Genomic DNA, 19,402 nt, shown 5'->3' on the forward strand with positions numbered 1-19,402 from the left:
AATTTAAGAATTATCATGCCAACTCTAAAAGATTCAGATTCAAAAAAAAGAAAAAAATGCACCACAATTATCTTTCAAAAACCCTCACAATTCAATATTAATTATTAGTTTTTACATGAGTATGTTTTGTCTATGTTATGTATAAGCAAAGTAGAAAAAATAAATAGTATGCTGATATCCTCTTAAAGTAATCAACACTACTTACAAGAAAAAATAAACAATAAAATATAAGAATGATTGAATTTTATTAAAAATGAAAAATGTTAATTAGATTATTTTTGTGTTTTAATAACACAATATTGTGAATAATATACTTAGTAAACATTGTGTGTTCATACGGTATACTCTAGAATGTAACCGTAATCAATTAAAATACATTAACTTATATTAAAATGGACGGAAAGTTTTTGGATAATGAACAATTAATGCATTGGAAATAGCTGTCGCTAAATGTTTAGATTCGTCCTCAGCAAATTTAGCTTTAATAGTCCACAATAAACAACTTTCAACTTCTTTAGTATGTTTATCTTCCAACATCCTCAAAAGAACTTTCATCATGCGTCCATAATTTTGATGAACTGCTCCATGCCAAATATTAAAGTAGTTCAAACTCTGAAGTAAAATAAAAAATTAATAACAAATGAAAAACTATAATTTTAAAATTCAACAAACTTTAGAATCAGAATCTGGAGAAATAAAACAGATAACTTGTAGCCAAACGTCATCAATTTCCTGTAAGTAACTTTCATCTTTTATTTTAGTGTTCATAAAGTTATAATAATACAATTGGCACATTGCAGCACCTTTGCGACTTAATGCTTCAATCAGATTATTTTTTAAACGGTCATTAGATCTGAAATATATAAACAGTTGAGATTTGATTTTAAATATAAATTAATATATTACATTTTAAGTTTGGAAGCTTCAGGTCTTTGATCAGACTTAATTCCATAAAAGGCAAGAAGATCATCTTGATCAATAATGGTAAGAACAGCATTGGCAGCAGAGATTATTTTTTTTATTTTTTCTACATCAATGTCTTTCATTGAAAAATTAGGGAATTTTTTTTTATCTTCTGGTTCAATGCATTGTATCCATGATATATGAACTAAAGAGTTTTTATTTTCAGTTTCGTCGCATAAACTTTCATACAAAACATTTGAATCCGCCCCATACTCTAACAAATCATAAAAAATAAATTAATGTATTATCTTTATTTTTTAATGCATACATATTGTGTATCATGTTAAACAAGTTTATTAATTAATCATATCAAAATATACCTAATTTTGTTAACCAATTTAATTTGGTTTCACACATTGCTTCATTGAATTCCTCCAGCTTGGTCTTATTTTCTTCAACTGGTTTTAATCCATTTTTTGTCTTTAATGTATCTGTAATGAAGTACTTGAATACGTAGTTATCCTAAACACAAGTTTATTTAATAAATACATTTTTACTTGATTATTTCAGTCATATCATATTATTAATATAAACCATACATTACTGATTAAATTTAAAATTTAAAAAAATATACACATTTACATGAAAATTCTAGTCTAACTCGTAACAATTTATTTAACACATGAATTTATGTAACTGATTATAGTTAAGAAGAATCTTTTAAATTCACAATTATATAAATATCAAATCAATTTAATAGATACTTACAACTTTCTTTCCATTGTCATCTTTAACATAATGTATACTTCCAGACAAACAGTGTCCAGCTATTAACTTCAATGAAATTATTCTGAAAAAAAAAAGTATGTAATTTTAACTATTGTTTGATAATTATTGTATACATACTTATCATTAGAAAGTGATCCAATAAAGAGTCTACACAAATCACTATCAGGAGCTATAACAAAAGTTGAACATTTTTTTCCAAAAATTGTGGCTTGATGATGACTACTATAGACATCTAAACTTATTGGATTTTGTAATTTTTGAACTACTTGTATAGGTAGGTCAATAATTTTTTCCAATATCTCTCGGCGTTCATGCCGTACATGCATTTTAATAGTGTAATCTCCTTTGTCTAGTTTATACACATGCTATAAAAATTACAATTAAGATTTTATATTAAATTTGATATAAATAAATAATTTTGTTTGTTTAAAAATGTATAGTAAAATGTCTTTACTCTATTAGCATAAGCATCACCGGCAGAGATGTACTGTTTATTGGAATCAAACAACATCCATAACTGTGATTCGTATTCAGACTCATACAAAAGTTCACCAAATAATCCACAAGTTGCATATGCATCAGTGGATTTTGATAAGGAGAAAGCATAGGATAATATTAACTGATAGATAGGTCTATTGGGTGGAATAACATCACGAGAAGTTAAAGCAGTAATTTTTCCTTCATTTGGTCTAAAAAATTAAACATTAATTGATTAGTTATCAAAGTATTAAATGTAAAAAAATTACAGTTGTTCTATCAAATGTTTCCACTTTTTAATAGTAATTAACTTAATTGTAATTGTAAATTATAATTTTGTTTGTTTCAAATAAAATATTGATTACATAGCTAGCATAGTAGTCGGTAAAAAATCTTTAGTCATTGAAGAAGTTCAAACAGAAAAGGATGCTAACCCGCATGTGTTGTCTTTGTCTTGTACACGCCTAACATAGTTAAAAACTGTTTTGCAAGGCACAACTTTACTTAATATTTAAATCAAAATTACCAAAATTATAAATCGCATTGGGAAGAACTTTACCTGTGTAGTAGTGTTTTAATTTGTTTGATAACATGAATACAATTTAAGTTATCGGTTTGAGAACTATAGTTTTTTTCATTTAATTATTAAAAATTATCTGTTATTAGTTATAACTATCAAAAAAATTAAAACAACACAGGTAAAGTTCTTCCCAATGCGATTTATAATTTTGGTAATTTTGATATAAATATCTAGGGAGTAAAGTTGTGCTGCGCAAAACAGTTTTTAACTATGTTACGCGTGTATAAGAAAAATACGACATATTATGCGCCATGCGAGTATAGCGACCTCTTAACAATTTCAAAACTTTCTTTTTGAAATTAGGTATAGGTATATGTAATTGGCTTAAGTTCACTTTACCAACCCCCTCACGATTATCAAATTTTTTTTCAGACGACTTGTTTCTTTACGATTAAAACGATAGTGTACATTTTTTTTCCCGGAAACTATTATTTTAGAAGTTATAGCCTTCCAAAGTTTACGATTTTACGTTTATACGCATGCCCGCAACGTTACTTGACTGCCACGCGCCGCGCCTATAACAAATTTTAACTTTTTTGTTTTTACGTATTTTAACAAGTTTTGGGACATAGTCAATTTTGTCCGAGCGAGCGAGTGATCCCGCTCGGTGACTCGGTGCAACAAAAATGCAATTTTCTTAACCCTGTGACCCACTTGGGGAGGTGTTACATAGTAAATCGGGGGATAAATTATTATTGCACCATCGTTTTAAACAAGTTAGATTACGTAAGTACAAAAAAATAACAAAAATGGTCCTCCGCGCGGTATTATAGTAGTGTTGCGCGCATAAACATAAACATAAAATCGCAAACTTTGGGAGGCTATAACTTCTAAAATAATAGTTTCCGGGAAAAAAAATTACGTTTTAAGCATAAAAAATCAGGTCTTTTAAAAAAAAAATTGAAAAAATGAGAGGGTTGGTAAAGTGAATTTGTTCCTTTGTAATTATATTTTTACAGTAATCGGTAGAAAACCAAAAAAAAAAATTACACAGTAAAACTGACCAAATTATTAGGTAGGTAGGTATTTTAAAGTTACACAAGTACCTAATTCATTTCAGCATTACCTATATAATATTTAAATTTAAATTTTTAGGTTTTATTGCCAATAACATGCACCTAACGCAGTCAGAATTATTACATTATTATAATAACATTAATAACAATTATTATGGGTCAAACATTCGATTTTTATTTTTTGATAATTTTAATTATTTAACAGCTATAGAATTTTATCAGATAATTGTGATATTGATATATTATTACTGTTTATTTATACTTTTGAAATTTTAATTTAATATTTTACTAAAATTGATAATAGAACCTCATTTGTCGTTTATTTTCCTTAATTGTTTTTATACTGCCAGACAGGTTCAATTATCAAAATTGATTTTTAAATACAATCCTTATAATTATACTTTACAAAACTAAGAGTGTAGGTACTTTGTAAAAAAGAAGTTTCTTGGCAGCTTTGAGTACAGCAAATAATTTAACATTTTTATCAATTAGTTAAAACCCCAATAATTATACCAATTATTACCACATAGGACACGAAAATACTATACCCAAGTAAAACAATCAAAAAATTTATAAACCTACTTCAGAACGGTAATAAGATGTTTCAATGAAACAGAGGGTAGAATTTCTTCATTCTTTATGCCAGACTTCAATACCACGGGGTGTAAACCCATTCCGTGATACATCGCTATGTTTTGCGTTTTAGGTATGACTCCATGAAATTGTAATTTGTATGATAGTTTTATACTTGAACAACTGGACCAATACTTTGCCAACACAAACTCTATTACCACATTTTCCTATTAAAATAAAATTTTTAAATATTAACATATAATATTATATATAGGTATAGTGCTTTAAATAACCATAGCTTAGCTTTTGTGAATATAAAATTACTAATTTAGTAATTTTATCCAAGTTATAAATGTTAAAAGATAAAATACTAAATTATTAATTCAATTAAAGCAATAATGATTAATTTTAACCTGTCGTCGTATTGTTATCACGTCTTTTATACATAATATCAATTATATAGTAATTAGTAGTTTAAACTTAGGAAAATTCAGAGTATATTAAGACAGAAGGACTATTCATTCAAGTATAGTTGCGTCTTGTCGATTTTTTTTCCAAATTACACTCAAGATTTTAGGGTACCTACATATTAATTGTAAAACAAGTTTTTACATCAATGTATCCATACATACAAATATTCAGATTATACAATAATATTATGAATGGTAATGGTATATCAGTATTACAGTATTATTACTAATAGTAATATTTAGATACATAATAGAATTAAACAAGATAGGATTAAAAATTAGATCATTAAGATAAATGTGTATTTTGAATTATGTAATCGTGTCTAAATAAAGTATAACAATGTTTTAGGTATTTACTTTTTAGTTTTTTAACATTTCTAATTGATCTCACTCATCAACCAAAATATTCTTAAATCTTCTTCATAAATTGTTAATGATATTCATAGCTTTAGAGTTTTAATAATAATTAGTTTTTAGTCGGTCAAGATTTTTCGTTGAAAAGTTAGCTATAATTCTTTCACAATAATATATTTTATCAAAAATTATTATGAAATAGGCATTAGGCAACAGTCACCACCCGAACTGATATAAATTCCACATACGATTTTCGGTATGATTAAAATGTAAGGAATTATTTATTTTCCAAATACAGATGTACTTTAGACTTTTAAAGGAAACTGGAAATTGATAATTCTGTTTAATAAAAGATAATAATCAGTTCTTCGAATATGTTGAAAAAATCATTCTTGAATAAAATGTACTCAACAATATTCGAAGAATTTACCATGAAATTACTTTAAACATTTTATATAGTATATATCATTTTTAATTTACCTGAAATTTCTACTGATACGTAATAACTATAAAATATATTGTAGTAATAATTTATTTCTTTGAAAGGTATAATTAAAAATTTTAGTTTATTGCGTAATATTATGATACCTAGTTTTAATTTTGATTAAATTAAATTACAGTAGGTATTCAATAATATTTCACTCACAAATGCAGTTTTTTTATGAAAATAACATTTTCTTTTTTATATTTTAAGTTTTAATTCTATGAAATTAATGAATAATAAATTATAATACTATTACTATTAATATAATATGTATTATAATTTTTTTTTAATAAATAATTTCGAATGGGCCAGGTCCAATTACACAAGTATATTAAATATACAAAAAAATAAAAAATAATGATTCAATATTAATAAAGAATAAGTAAAAATATTAAGAAGAATTCACATAGTGATATTATAGTTATTGCCTAGAGTGTTATGACACATAATCAAAAATAAAACTACAAGTTTAATATAAATGAAAGTTTGGTGAAACAAAAATCAATATTTAATATTTTAATTCATTAGTAAATCGCATTGTTATGTTAGGTACTGATTACTGGGATAATTGTTAGAGCTGATTCCTAGGTGAAGCACTTTAAAAACGAAAGGAAACGTAAACATTTTTGCTGTATTTTTTCCAATTTCAATTTATTCACAATAAATCTAATTTATTACAATTAGAATGGTGACAACTGACCATTATTTATAATTGAGCCATATTCACAGATAGAATGTATCAGCGAAAATATAGAGAATTTAAAGCATATTTATCAGTGGTCAGCACAATTACGTATTATAAAACCTAGGATTTTTTTGGCTTTAATAACAATATTGTTAATATAACAATCAAACTTAAGTTTAAGATCAAACAAAATACCTAGATCCTTGACAGGACCCATAGTCCGTTGCAGGATTTCTCCATTGACATTTTAAATCAAATTTAATAACTGCTAGAGCTATACAAGTATAAATATTGGCTGTACAAATTATCTAACACCAAACATTAAACTTTCGTAATTATTAATTATTATGCTTATTTTTGTACCTATTAATGAAGTTATGTACAAATGTAATTATAATATTTTAATTATGTTTCAAATTTTCAATACACAAGTGAGTAACATTTATTTACGCCCCTTCGTCCGTGCTATCGGTTCAATAATAATTAATGATTCTAAATCTAAATTATCCTAAGTTAATATTAAAATACGTATAATAATATATTAAATGTCATACAATGGCAATAAACATACCTCAACGGCAAAATGTGCTTGGAACTCATTTGATTTCATGTTAAACATCTTGCAATACTCCATGTGTTTGCACGATTTTTGAGGCAACAATTGAACGACATGCAGACAGAAATTAGCGTTAACGTCGGTGTCAAGATGTTTTATGTGAAGAGCTACAGAGATTGAAATACGTTTTTAATATGAATAAGCAATTGCAAACAATTTTAATATTATTATAATAAGATTATAATTTTACTCACTGGCCCATGAGACATTTCTAGGCACTAATACGAAATTCCTTTTTATTAGGGAATTTGCGTTGAATTCGACGTTGTCATGAGACAAAGAACCGGAATGATCGGTTACCAATGGCCTAATAATAGTGACTTCAAATGTAAACACCGGGCCTTTTGTCGCGTTCTTTGTGTCATAAGCCCTTACGCTGTTCAAAACAAAATACAATAATACTACATAGGCATAATATTACTAAGTCTTAGCAAACCGCATTTATAAAGTGTGATGGTCAATTATTAACAAATTTTCCAGCTCTTTAAAAAACAAATATGTTAATGACCCATAGCTTTTGTTTAATACAATATAAATATTTCCCACTGCTACCCTTGTGCATTTTTAAAGAACTATTTTTTTATAGCAACTAAGTATTATCTATTTCTCAATATTTTGGACTTAATTATTGGATATTTATAAAATTAGAAATCTGCTAATGTCTGTAAAAATATAAATAAAACTGTTAATAATACTAATAAAAACTATAGAATAAACCTGCTAAAAAAAAAACAGTTAGGTACTACTGGAAATTATGGACAAATATCATACTTGCGGAATATCTGCCGAAGAAATAAATCCAGCGGAATAATCACGGCGTGTAAGCAGTTTTTTTTCCGTGCGGAAATTCCACTGTAATGGTTCAGTAGTATTTACAAATATATGAAAAATGTAAATATGTGAATTTCGATATTGCGGATATTACGCTAGTGTGACACCAGCCATAAACATGGGTAACAACTAATAAGTAATAACATTGATTATAAATAGTTTTTATACTATAATATTGCAACTTTTTTTTCTCGTAAGGAACTTTTGTAAGCTAAATGGGGCAGTAAATATCAAATGCCCCAATTATTGTTTGTATCTGATGATTAGTAATAAATAAATTTGTCAGTAACTTATAATGCAATTTCGCAACTTACGTAGTCGTATGCACTCCTGGATGCAATCCACTGGGATCAATTTTTATATTAAAGTTGCGTGACATATACATCAGTTCCAGATATTTGGGAACACTAACCCACGAGACGTCGCTCGTCAAGCACAAACTCATTTGGAAATTTATTTTTTTTTCAGCGTCTGTAAGGATTACCATAATATATTAAATAATGTAACTTGTGACTTTCGACAAATAACAATTTTGGTTTCTTACATAAGAACCATCTAGTAACCAGTCAATTTAACAATTTTACCCATCACCTACGTGATATTTTTCAAGTACATAATATACCAAAATAATAAATAAAGGTAAAATTGCTAAAAAAATTTAAAAACATATTATTAACTTCTTTATTATAAACATTAGACGTACGTAACAAACTAATAAATAATATTAAACATATTATAATATTATTATGTTCATAAATCATAATAAAAATATCGATCTATTCAACTATACGTGAAATAAATGTCTACCATCTAGAGTCGTAATATTATAATGTAATAATACCATTGATTTTTTCTATTCTATTATCAATAGTAATACGAATACACATATGCGATACGTTATATATATAATATATTTATAACTAAAAAAAAATTACAATTTAAAATTTTAAGTTATTGAAGTATCAAAGAAGTATTATCCAACAGATTAATTCGACTAGAACTAGAATCAACATGTTTTTTTTATTGGCCAACATAACATTTTTTAATTTAAACCATCTGTTGGAATTTTTGAAGATAATAATTTAATTTGTGAATGTTGATGATTTAAAACTGGTATAGGTAACGGATAAGTTTACGCCGCAGAAGTATTTTGAAAACAGTTCCTGCGGCGTCGTCGGTTTAAACAGGAAAAAAAAGTAACGGATAAGACCTGTGTTTTTTTTATAACTATTTAGTGATTAAATTAAAATACATTTAATGTTACATTTTTTATTTATTTTACAGATATTTTGATGTGCACGTGAAAGTACACACGCGTATCCCGTTTCAACTTCTATGGTTTTGGCGCAGGGACTTAGCAGTTGTGTTTAATTCTAAGAAATTAATCTAATTGGGATATATTTTTTTCCGAAAATGGCAATTATTTTAATGAGTATGTTTATCTTAGATCATATACTAGTATATTATGGTCTAAGATGTTTACCGAGGAAAACCTGATAAAGAAAATTTCCAGCGTTTCTCATTCCTTGTACCAGAAACGGCAGAAACGTTGTCATAAAATTAATATTCCGAGTAGGTATCCATTAGCGCGAAAAATCAGTGATTCGTTAATCCCATTTATATCTTACACAAAATTATTGGAATAAAATTATTTTCGTTTATTCAACAATAATTTTTATTGTGTAAGAGGATGCCAGAGCAGCCCGTATGTATTGTTTTCGTCTTTACAAATGAACAATACAACAAAATATATAACAATAATTTAGATTAAGTAAAGTGTTAGATGTTTATACTTTTGTAAGTAGATTTTCAATTTTAAAATGTATTAAAAACGTTTAATTATATTTTACACATACATATTTCGCTTAAAAATCGGAATATTATAAAAACCAACGTACAAAGGTTTACAAACTGTGATGTGTTGGTAGGAAAATTCGGTCTAATACAGTAATATTAGCAGTAATTAACCACACAAAATGATTCAACCAAACTCTAATTTCCTTATTTTACATTGATAACTAATAAGGGGAGATCACACATGGCGTCTTCAAATAAATGAATGACTTTTCAAAAGGAAGTATAATTTTTTTTACCACGTTTCTTCGATAAGACTGGAAACGAGTTAACGACGCAGATTGTTCAGTGCTATTTTTATATCCAACATAAAAACCTGTTTTGTAGACAATTGCATATTATTTTTAGATATTATTCAAAACAATTCACGTCAAATCCGGTATCGAATAAAATATTTTAAATTTAGGAACTATAGGATATTATTGATATTAATAAATTCAATGTACTATTGAGTAAGTTGTTGACTGTTTATCATTTGTAGGTAAGCGTAACAGAAGTACAGAACACATGAATATCAGTAGTTGTAGTTAATTCAGTTTTACATAAAATATGATCATTACGTTTGTCGTTTGGGTAAACGATGGACACCCATTTTAGATGGTTTGAGAATACACAGTTGTCTTTAATGGGATAGTGGTCTTTAGCTAGTCTTTAGTGGGCAGTGGGCATATTTTCTCTGTACCATAATGTGCAATTTAAAGAAAATATTCGCTTATAAAATTGTAATCGTCGTTTGATAATTATTCCGTTAATGCGAATACAAACTAAAACTGTTAGTTATTTAAATGTGACGTTTTGATGCAAAAATACACCTTGTAAAGTGGACTATATCTGAGGATAAATCAAAGTATTAAACATACTTTAAAACTAAAAATAAAAAAAAGTTTGATTCGTTAAGAAAATTAAAGAAATTAAACATTCGAATCAACCATCCCCCAACAGACACAGCCAAGACTCCTGTCCACCGTGTAATAAAATAACAATAAATTATAATCGATCCTTTCTATTGTACAGAAAATCTAACAATAGTATTACATGGCTTATGGAACCATATTATTTATTAATAATAATAATATAATATTATTAAGCGTCGATGTATTATATTATTATTGTTGTTGTCGCCAGTTCGTGGAAAACCGACTACAACGACAAACACCGACGACGACGAAAACAAAAATTGTGTTGGATTGCGCGTGCCGACTGCCGCGCAGAGTTTGGTTATTACTTATTACTCATTAGTCATTACGAATCGCGTGCCGCTACTTGCCAGTTGCTAGTTGCTACCACAGTTCACTATTCACTTATAAGTCGACAGCGGTTCTAGTAAGATCATCTTTAAAATACGACTTCTATTTTTTCAAAACGCGTATCGTTATTATTTGCACGTTTTATTTTAATAGTGCTAATACTACAATATAATATAATACGATAATAAGACACCAGGACTATTTTATATATCGCGATCAACACTGTATCCATTTAAAAGATATTAAATATTATATCTGGTTTAATCATCGTCGTATTAATTGTTGACATTTTTTTGGACCATAAGTAAGTTATTTTTTTACTTTTTTATTATTTAAATTACGTTTGTAGGTCCGCAAGTACATAGCACACCCGCGTGGATAATATGTAGTTTAATAGTTTTTCTATTTTTGTTTCATTGATTGTTCGCCGCACAAACTACGATTTAATTTTATTTTCACGATTAAAATCGATTTGATCTATTTTCTATATTTTTCTAAGCAACTATATTATGTATGATACGTTTTTAAGAGATACAACAAGTAGTTATTGTCATATTCATTAAAATTTAAAACGCGTAGTTATTAGTATTATTTATAAATAGTATTTTATGGTTTATGGAATTGTTAACCGATTAATAATACAATTTACACTTCCGCCTCATTTACAAATAATTGTTTATAATACTACATATTAAATGTAGACACAAACCATGGTATTTATATAATATTATTGTATCTTTTTATTCTAATGTACGGGTGGGTATTGGGTAAAAAAAAAATTGATAAGAAGTATAAATAAATCTCTTAAATTTATATTTTGGTATAAAACAATTGTAGCCATTATCCAAGTTTATACATAGATTAAACATTTCAACCTATAATTATAACTAGAATGTAAAAATATATAGATGTGTATTTTAACAGTTATCATTATTTATCTATTATTTCAAACGCATTTAATTCTACATAATTTCATGTTGGTTTTTTTATAAGGTGTTTTACGACGGGCCTGAATTTATTAGCAACATTGATTTATTAAAATAATACATAAAATAATTATACTACTTTTATAAACTTATCCACTTGTAAACTATTGCTAGCATAATATGTATTGTGAAAAGTAGAATTAAATATATAATGACATTCTAATTTAGACATCGGTTAAGTTCGGTATTATTCTTTCGGCTGTGGGGGATTAACTTAAAGAACATACTAATTTTAATCAATAGTTAAATTATTAATTAAACTTATTTTAAACATGTGTTATTATGTAGTTTTATATCTTGTCCATTTTTATTTCACAATGTTAATATTTTATTTTTTTATGAAGTAGGTACCTAACCAGTTATGATTAATGTAATTTATTGAAAAATTGATATTGAAATAATCAATCATAAAATTAGATAATTCAAATTGTGGCACTGTATTTATTCATTTATTAATGTTTTTATATTTAGAATTTGATTTCTATTTGAAAATTAAAAATATTCTGTATGAAAATGGAAATGTATTGTGCAACTCAAAATAATGTTTTATTCTGCGATTACTACAAGGTTAGTATTTAAAAGCTTAAATAAAATTATACCTGTAGATATAAATATAAATTTAGCAAATATTATTCATATTTTAGCCTACACCCCGTTATCCACTATCATCATATTCTCAATCATCATATATGTCCAGTGCATCAAGTTATTCACAATCGTCTTTTTCACCAATCTCATCACCTTACACTCCACCGTCTCAGACTTCAGAATCATATACAAATGGAAATGATACTGTATTTAAATTTCCTTCAATAATTCAAGACCAGTATATTGTAAGCATATCTATTATCTGTTTATTTTAAAAATATATTAAAATGCATTTTATTTTTATAGCCTACACGTCAAGATTTGATAAGTGCTGCTATTGCTAGAGCAAAATCTTTGATTGAAATAGAAGAAATTGGCCAGCGTTTAATTTCAGTTGATAAAAGACATGTCATTCAAAATAATGGTCAAAAAACACTTTTGCCAACAATTAAACAAGAACCAAAACGTGGTAGTGAGCTATATATTGCATTACCAAAAGCTTGTTTGGAAGGATTTCTTTATGCTATTTTCTCACAGGTAATATCTTTAAAATATTCTTATAAATTAAAAACTTGAGTATTATATAAAAACTTATTTATTAGTTTGGAACCATTCATCAAATTCGATTAATGATGCATTTTTCTGGTTCAAATCGAGGATATGGTTATGTAATGATGAGTAGCCCTATGGAAGCAGAAACTGCCCTGGCTAAACTAAATGAGCTTTCTCTTCCTGGTATCAGAGGCCACTTATTGGTGAGCATGTCAACTGATAACAGAACATTATTTGCCAGGAACATACCTATGGATTTATCTGAAGAGCAATTGCAAATAGAATTTGAAAAACGTGTTGAAGGGGTTAAGAAAGTCAGAGTTTTTAATAACACAGATGATCCTACCAAAAATAGAGAATTTTGTTTTGTAATATTCAAAGATCATCGAAGTGCTGCTTTAGCTCGTCGCTCGATGGCAGAAAGTCCATTTTTTATAAATGGAGTTTCAATCAAAATTCAATGGGCAGAATCTGAACCAGTATTTCGACATTCTGTATTGATGAGAGTTAGTATAAGAATTTGGTCAATTTTTTTTCCATAACATTTATAAGGTTTATTGTATTTTTCAGATGAAACAATTACATATTAGAAACATGAATGCTCAAACAACAGAAGAAGATATATGGAAAATCTTGTGCCAACATGTTACACCAAACAATATTGTATTTATTAAGAAAAATAATACTTGTGCTAGAATAAAATTTATTCGCCATGAATATGCAGATATTGTACGAAAAAATCTTGACGGTAATATAATATTTTTTACTTATAATTAGAGAGGTTAGAGATATTTTAAAACTTGCAACTATTACGTTCAAATAATAACATTTTTTAAATTGTACATTAATAATATTATCAATGTTACAATTCAACAGTTATTCTTGAGATTCTCTTAGTATAGTCAGAATTAGAATATTTCTATATTTTTCAAAATTAAATATTGTGTTACAAAATAATTTGCTTATTGTAGGTAAACGAGTTCATGGAATTAATTGGATAGTGATGTGGGACAAAATAGAAGGAACAAAATATGAATGTGAAGGATATTTTAAGCGTTTAAGTATATAATTTACCTTAACAGTAATTATTTATACTTATATTTATATGTGTGTATATCTTGTAAACTCATTCAGAATTATTTAATCAATACTGCATCAATAATATTAAATCTAGTTTCCAACATTTTTACTTTTTAATTAAATGACAGAATAACTTACCGACATCTCCATTATTTAAAAAGACTGGTTCCACGCTTACATTACAGTCAATCACCTTGTTTTCAATTGCATTTCTAATGTGGATTCCCTTCCCTTGGTAACTACTACCTTGGATACCACAAGATATGATAAATTTAACGTATGATTCTTGTTCGGTGTAGTATTGAGTTAAATATTCAAATGCTTTTTCAACCTGCAAGATAACAGCACCTTTATACTATTTGTATTAATTTTAATTTATATAATTTATATAATGTATATATCTTCAACAAATTAAGTTAAAACATTAAATAGAAGTTTCTATTAATGTTAATTATTTGTGAATAAATGTAAAATAGATTATAATTTTTTTTTTTTTAAGAATGGAATTTCTTTTAAACTGCTACTTAATAAAAATAGTTTTTAATATTTTTATAGTTTTATGATTTTATACTTGTAATAAACCATGTCCTTGTGAAAAATGATCAATTTTATCATTATACAATGCTGTGTTTTCCATCGCTCTTTTTATCATGTAGGGACAAGTATCAATATTTTTTGCCTTAAGTCCAGATATTAATACCGCTGAAAAATAAAGTATTCCTCTTAGAATTGACAATTATATAAATAACTAAGTAATTACTGACCTGTTGCTCCAGCTACGTGAGGTGCAGACATGCTTGTGCCATTCATTAACTGTGTTCCTCTTAGCAAATATCCAGGTACAGAAGCTATTGCACCACCTGGTGCACATACACTTATCCCTCTACCTCCATCAATTGTTGGTCCTCTCGAGGACCATGTATAGGTATTTCCTGGGAGTTTTTGTAGCATTGAGTATTCTGATGTCATCATATCTGGCGATACGTAGGCTCCAACTCCTTTAGTATAAACATGAAAAAAAAAATTTAGTAACAATTATTGATAGTTATGAATAATAACTTTTTACCTATAATTGTTGTTTTTGAAATATCTGGAGGAGCACCTATGGTACCTAAAGCTGGTCCATGATTACCAGCAGATGCAACCCAAGTGACTGCATGTTTATCTACGACATCATTCATAATATCACCAATTCTCCTATAAATAATACACAATAAATATTTTATTATTTTTTAACCTTAAATTTAGAATTACCCAGCATGAGACCAATTTGAGTGTTCACCATAACTCATATTTATAACGTCAATGTTGAACTTCTTTCTAAGTTCCATAACTTTAATCATTGCCCTGACTATTGCAGTTCCTGTTTCCATAGTCTCTAAACGGCTATCACCAATTGTCAAGGATATAATTTGGGCACCTGGAGCAACTCCATTTCTGTCTGGTTCATCAGGAAAATATCCAGCAGCAATTGCTGATACATGTGTCCCGTGAGATGCTAATGCACATTAATAAAAATATTTTTGGTTAATTTTGTATTGTTCATTAATTTAAAAAAAATTAATTTTCAGTACTTACACCCAAGCGATACAATTTCCAACACATCTCCATCATTATACACATTGAATGAATAACTCATTCGATCGGAAGCAGTGATATAATCAAAATTATTCACTGGATCTTCACTAAATTCTCCCATAAGTTTACATGAAGCCAAGTCTCCTATTTCAGAAGTATCTAAACATGCACTATTAAAAATAAAAAATTAGCTTTTTTATCTAGTACAGTAAACAATAGATAGATAAATTTAAAGAAATTGCTAATCTTTCAATGTACATTATTGCATACTGAAGTAACATCAATGACTTACAGTCTGTGCAAAAATTAATTTGAGTACATTGTCATGCCATGTATAAGACTACAAGTTATCACGATTCATAATATCTATAGCAGGGATGGCAAACCTTTTGAACCCTACATGCCACAAATTACCTTTTTTTTCAAGTGTGCCATAAAAAATATGTATTATATTCAATAAGACGTATGTTCAAAATATTTTTATCTATTATATATTAATATTTTTTAATTTTTCTCATGCCATGGATTTGTCATCCCTGACCTATAGAGTGTAAGGGAATATTCTTGTACTTAGAACTTGAGTCTGCTATCTATCCATAGTCATGAACTGAATTACTATTTTAACAATTAATATGAATCTGATGATATTGGGAAAAACAGACAACAAAATATTATGTTTAACCATTTAACTCAGCCCCAAAATAATCACATTTTAAATTTGATAGTATTATAAAATAATTTTTTAATGATGAATAAAACTGCATACAGAATGTGCAATTTGACTTGACACTGTAGTTGAATTAATTTTTGTATTGTAGTAAGTAAGTACTATTTAATAATACTTACAGCCACTGTACTCCATCATGGAAAACCACACAATCATAAACTGGGGTGATAAATTTATATTTTTTTTCTAAACTTATTAAAGCTTCCACAGTGCTATCTATATCTTCCTTTATTAATTTCTGGTTTCTTGTTAGTGTGACTTTAGAAGGATCATTTTCCTAAAATAAATGTAATTTATTTAGTAGGACCAGGGATACATTTTATTCATTAATTACATTGTTGAAATTTTGTTGTTCCATAATTGATTTTGATAATAATGGTTTGTGCAATGGGTCCCATTCCTTTTCTTTCTTTTCTTCTTCAATTCGCTTTTGAACTTGTTTGGTGTATAATTCATATGCATTTTTTATACCTATATGATACTTTCCAGTAGGATTCTTCCAAGTACTCGGAATCTGCAAAACAGATGTTAAGAAATAGATGAAAAATATTTAAGGTATTGAGTACTTACCACAAGTGTACGTCCACTTAGTCCTTTTATTTCATTTCCTTCAGGTGTCACTACAGTTGAAGTATCGACATCACCAGCACCACTGCAATCATATCTAGCAATGACTTTTGGTTTTCCTTCACTTGTAACCTGAGATTCATACATCACAATATTTAACAAATTATCTATTGTTCACTAAAAAATAAGGATTCTCACTTTAAGACCAGGAGCTCCAGGATCTACACCGGAATCAAATATAGCTATTGTCACATTACGGCCATCGTAAGACGGATTTTTAGACAAAAAATTTGTGACTCCCGTTTCTTTTTTTGGTACCAATGCCCATACTGGAAACTCTTCTGCTTGCAACGTTGTACTCATGTTACGCAGAATTGTTTCTCTTATAAATATAACTTTCTTTGGTATTACAATTCGAAAAGCGTCCAATATTCGAATAATAATTGTAACTGTATAACTAACACAATGAAGATGAAATATTATGAGTTATGATGATGAAAGTTATGACTTCAGAGTTCAGACTTCAGATTCAGAATATTTATTCAAAATGATTCTGCATAATATTCACTATCGATATTATACTTATCAATGCTATCGAACATCGGAACATTTTGATAATTGATTTGATATTATAAACTATCTGAAAGTCAAAGGCCTCCACGTAAAAATCCTTTACGAATTTTGATAAAAAATAAACTATAATACTTACATCTAGAGAGCAGGCTTCTCTTACGTATGTTATTTTATTTGGTTTGGTGTACAAAATCTTACATTGATATTCCACTAGATGTCGTTAAATTGATGAAATTGCATACGTAATTATTTTTAAATATTGGATATAAATCTAGTTTAGCACAATAGCACCCCAATCGAAATTTCGATTTTGTTTTTTGGAAACCCATGTATTTCAACGTTTTAAAAATTTTGGGGTCAAAAGTTTTTTGGATATAATTATTCTTAAAATTACTGCCTACTAAGTTATTTTCGATGTTTTATACGTATGCGGAAAACGGCAAAACGCATACTTAGACTAGCCCAACTAGGTACTAATCAAATTGAGTAATATGAGTAATAGTTCTATAGTGACGATATAATATTATTACTATAATATTAAAAAATATAGGTTAATTTATGTATAATGTAAAGATATATATTGTTTTTCTATACATAAAGGTATGTAGATGATTCTGCGCGGAAACTGGTAGGTCGTAGGTAGTTCGAAAAATAATAAGGTCTCGAGATATAATAATCAAAAATTGTCTACAGTACTACTTATTTAATTTTATTTTTTTGATAGTAGGACACACAGATTTAAAAAAGCGGGTAAGTGAGTACCGCTCTGCTGTACATTAGGTGACGTATGGATCATTATTATATATTATAGGAGTGTTAAATTTGAATCCAATGATATGTATCATTACATACGAAAAACGATTCTGAACGAAGATGATTAGTTAGCCCAGGATATAATTTCCAGTGGTTGGTAAAATAAAGTGGTTTATGTTTTAATGGCCTGAATACACCAGAATTTAAATTCTTTTATAATTGTTATAAGCATAAGCTTAACTTATGGAAAATCTCGTATTGAATTCAACTCTAATCTACTAATACAAAAATTTTTATGAATTATACCTACAAAATAATTTGCAAATATTCATGGATTTGACGAATTTTTGTCAATATTTGAACTTCAAATGCTAATAAAAAAAAATCGTGCCTATGTATTCTTATAATTTTTTTATCACTATAAGAATAACTTATGAGGAACTTTGTATTAAATTTTTACGTATTTTAATTGGGCCGAAAAAATTTATCGACACTTCAAAAAAAAATTTTCAAAATTGAAAATTTCAGTTGTTTATAAATAGCTCAAAAAAAGTCGAAATATTTTGAAAATTAAATCATGTAAAGAAAATACCAATCTAAATAACTGGTGAAATTTTCAAGTATCTACGACTTATATTTTTAATAATAAATATTTAAAATCGTTTGAGGATAAATCATTATCGTTACGCTGTTTCGTACAAATTTAAAATTCTGCAAACGCACTTAAAATTTTTCTTATAATGAGTTTTTTTACCTTCGAGTTTTCTTTATAGCTACTTGAAGGAAAATTTAGTGTTGAATTTTTTATTCTTAGATATAACCACGAATAATGTTTTATATATAATATATATAATTTTTTTTATCGACACTTCAAATAATAATTCTCATAAAAATCGAAAATTTCAGAAGTCTATAAATAACTCAAAAAACTGTCAAAATGTTTACTTTTGACCTGCATAATGCAGCAAGGATATTCACTTTGCCATCAGAAACTACCCCCAAAGTTTGTAATTGAAGCATTATTTCGACTATAGTTATGCTTTACACAGACACACAAAAAAAAACACACATCATTGTAAAATCAATACATTCATCACTCCGTTCAGAATCTAAAACTTA

At 27.4% G+C, this 19,402-nt stretch overlaps 3 protein-coding genes across 4 annotated transcripts in view; 2 read left to right on the forward strand and 1 right to left on the reverse strand.

The window, feature by feature from the left end:
• Positions 1-19,402, forward strand: part of LOC114127329 (ABC transporter F family member 4-like) — a 220,455-nt gene that overhangs the window by 162,075 nt on the left and 38,978 nt on the right. The window lies entirely within an intron of this gene.
• Positions 227-17,588, reverse strand: LOC114127309 (tripeptidyl-peptidase 2). Its single transcript, XM_027991502.2, has 21 exons — positions 17,156-17,588; positions 16,961-17,089; positions 16,725-16,904; positions 16,510-16,667; positions 15,664-15,833; positions 15,340-15,583; positions 15,152-15,282; positions 14,850-15,083; positions 14,657-14,787; positions 14,224-14,416; positions 8,093-8,249; positions 7,142-7,323; positions 6,903-7,054; positions 4,348-4,565; positions 2,147-2,381; positions 1,810-2,057; positions 1,672-1,753; positions 1,284-1,425; positions 907-1,177; positions 673-853; positions 227-612 (listed from the first exon to the last, which is right to left on the reverse strand). Exons 1-21 carry the CDS (start codon positions 17,318-17,320, stop codon positions 388-390), a joined length of 3,828 nt encoding a protein of 1,275 aa, XP_027847303.2. The 5' UTR covers positions 17,321-17,588; the 3' UTR covers positions 227-387.
• Positions 10,831-14,568, forward strand: LOC114127310 (probable RNA-binding protein 46). Of its 2 annotated transcripts, XM_050201387.1 has the most exons (8): positions 10,831-10,955; positions 11,033-11,183; positions 12,337-12,432; positions 12,510-12,698; positions 12,760-12,990; positions 13,056-13,511; positions 13,576-13,753; positions 13,977-14,568. In XM_050201387.1, the coding sequence occupies exons 3-8, from the start codon at positions 12,373-12,375 to the stop codon at positions 14,072-14,074; spliced, it is 1,212 nt and encodes a 403-aa protein (XP_050057344.1). In that variant the 5' UTR covers positions 10,831-10,955; positions 11,033-11,183; positions 12,337-12,372; the 3' UTR covers positions 14,075-14,568. The 2 variants fall into 2 exon arrangements, with proteins under 2 accessions (XP_050057344.1, XP_027847304.2); XM_027991503.2 differs by having other exon boundaries at positions 10,879-11,183.

Source organism: Aphis gossypii, chromosome 2 (assembly GCF_020184175.1).
Source record: "Aphis gossypii isolate Hap1 chromosome 2, ASM2018417v2, whole genome shotgun sequence".
Classification (NCBI taxonomy): Eukaryota; Metazoa; Arthropoda; class Insecta; order Hemiptera; family Aphididae; genus Aphis; species Aphis gossypii.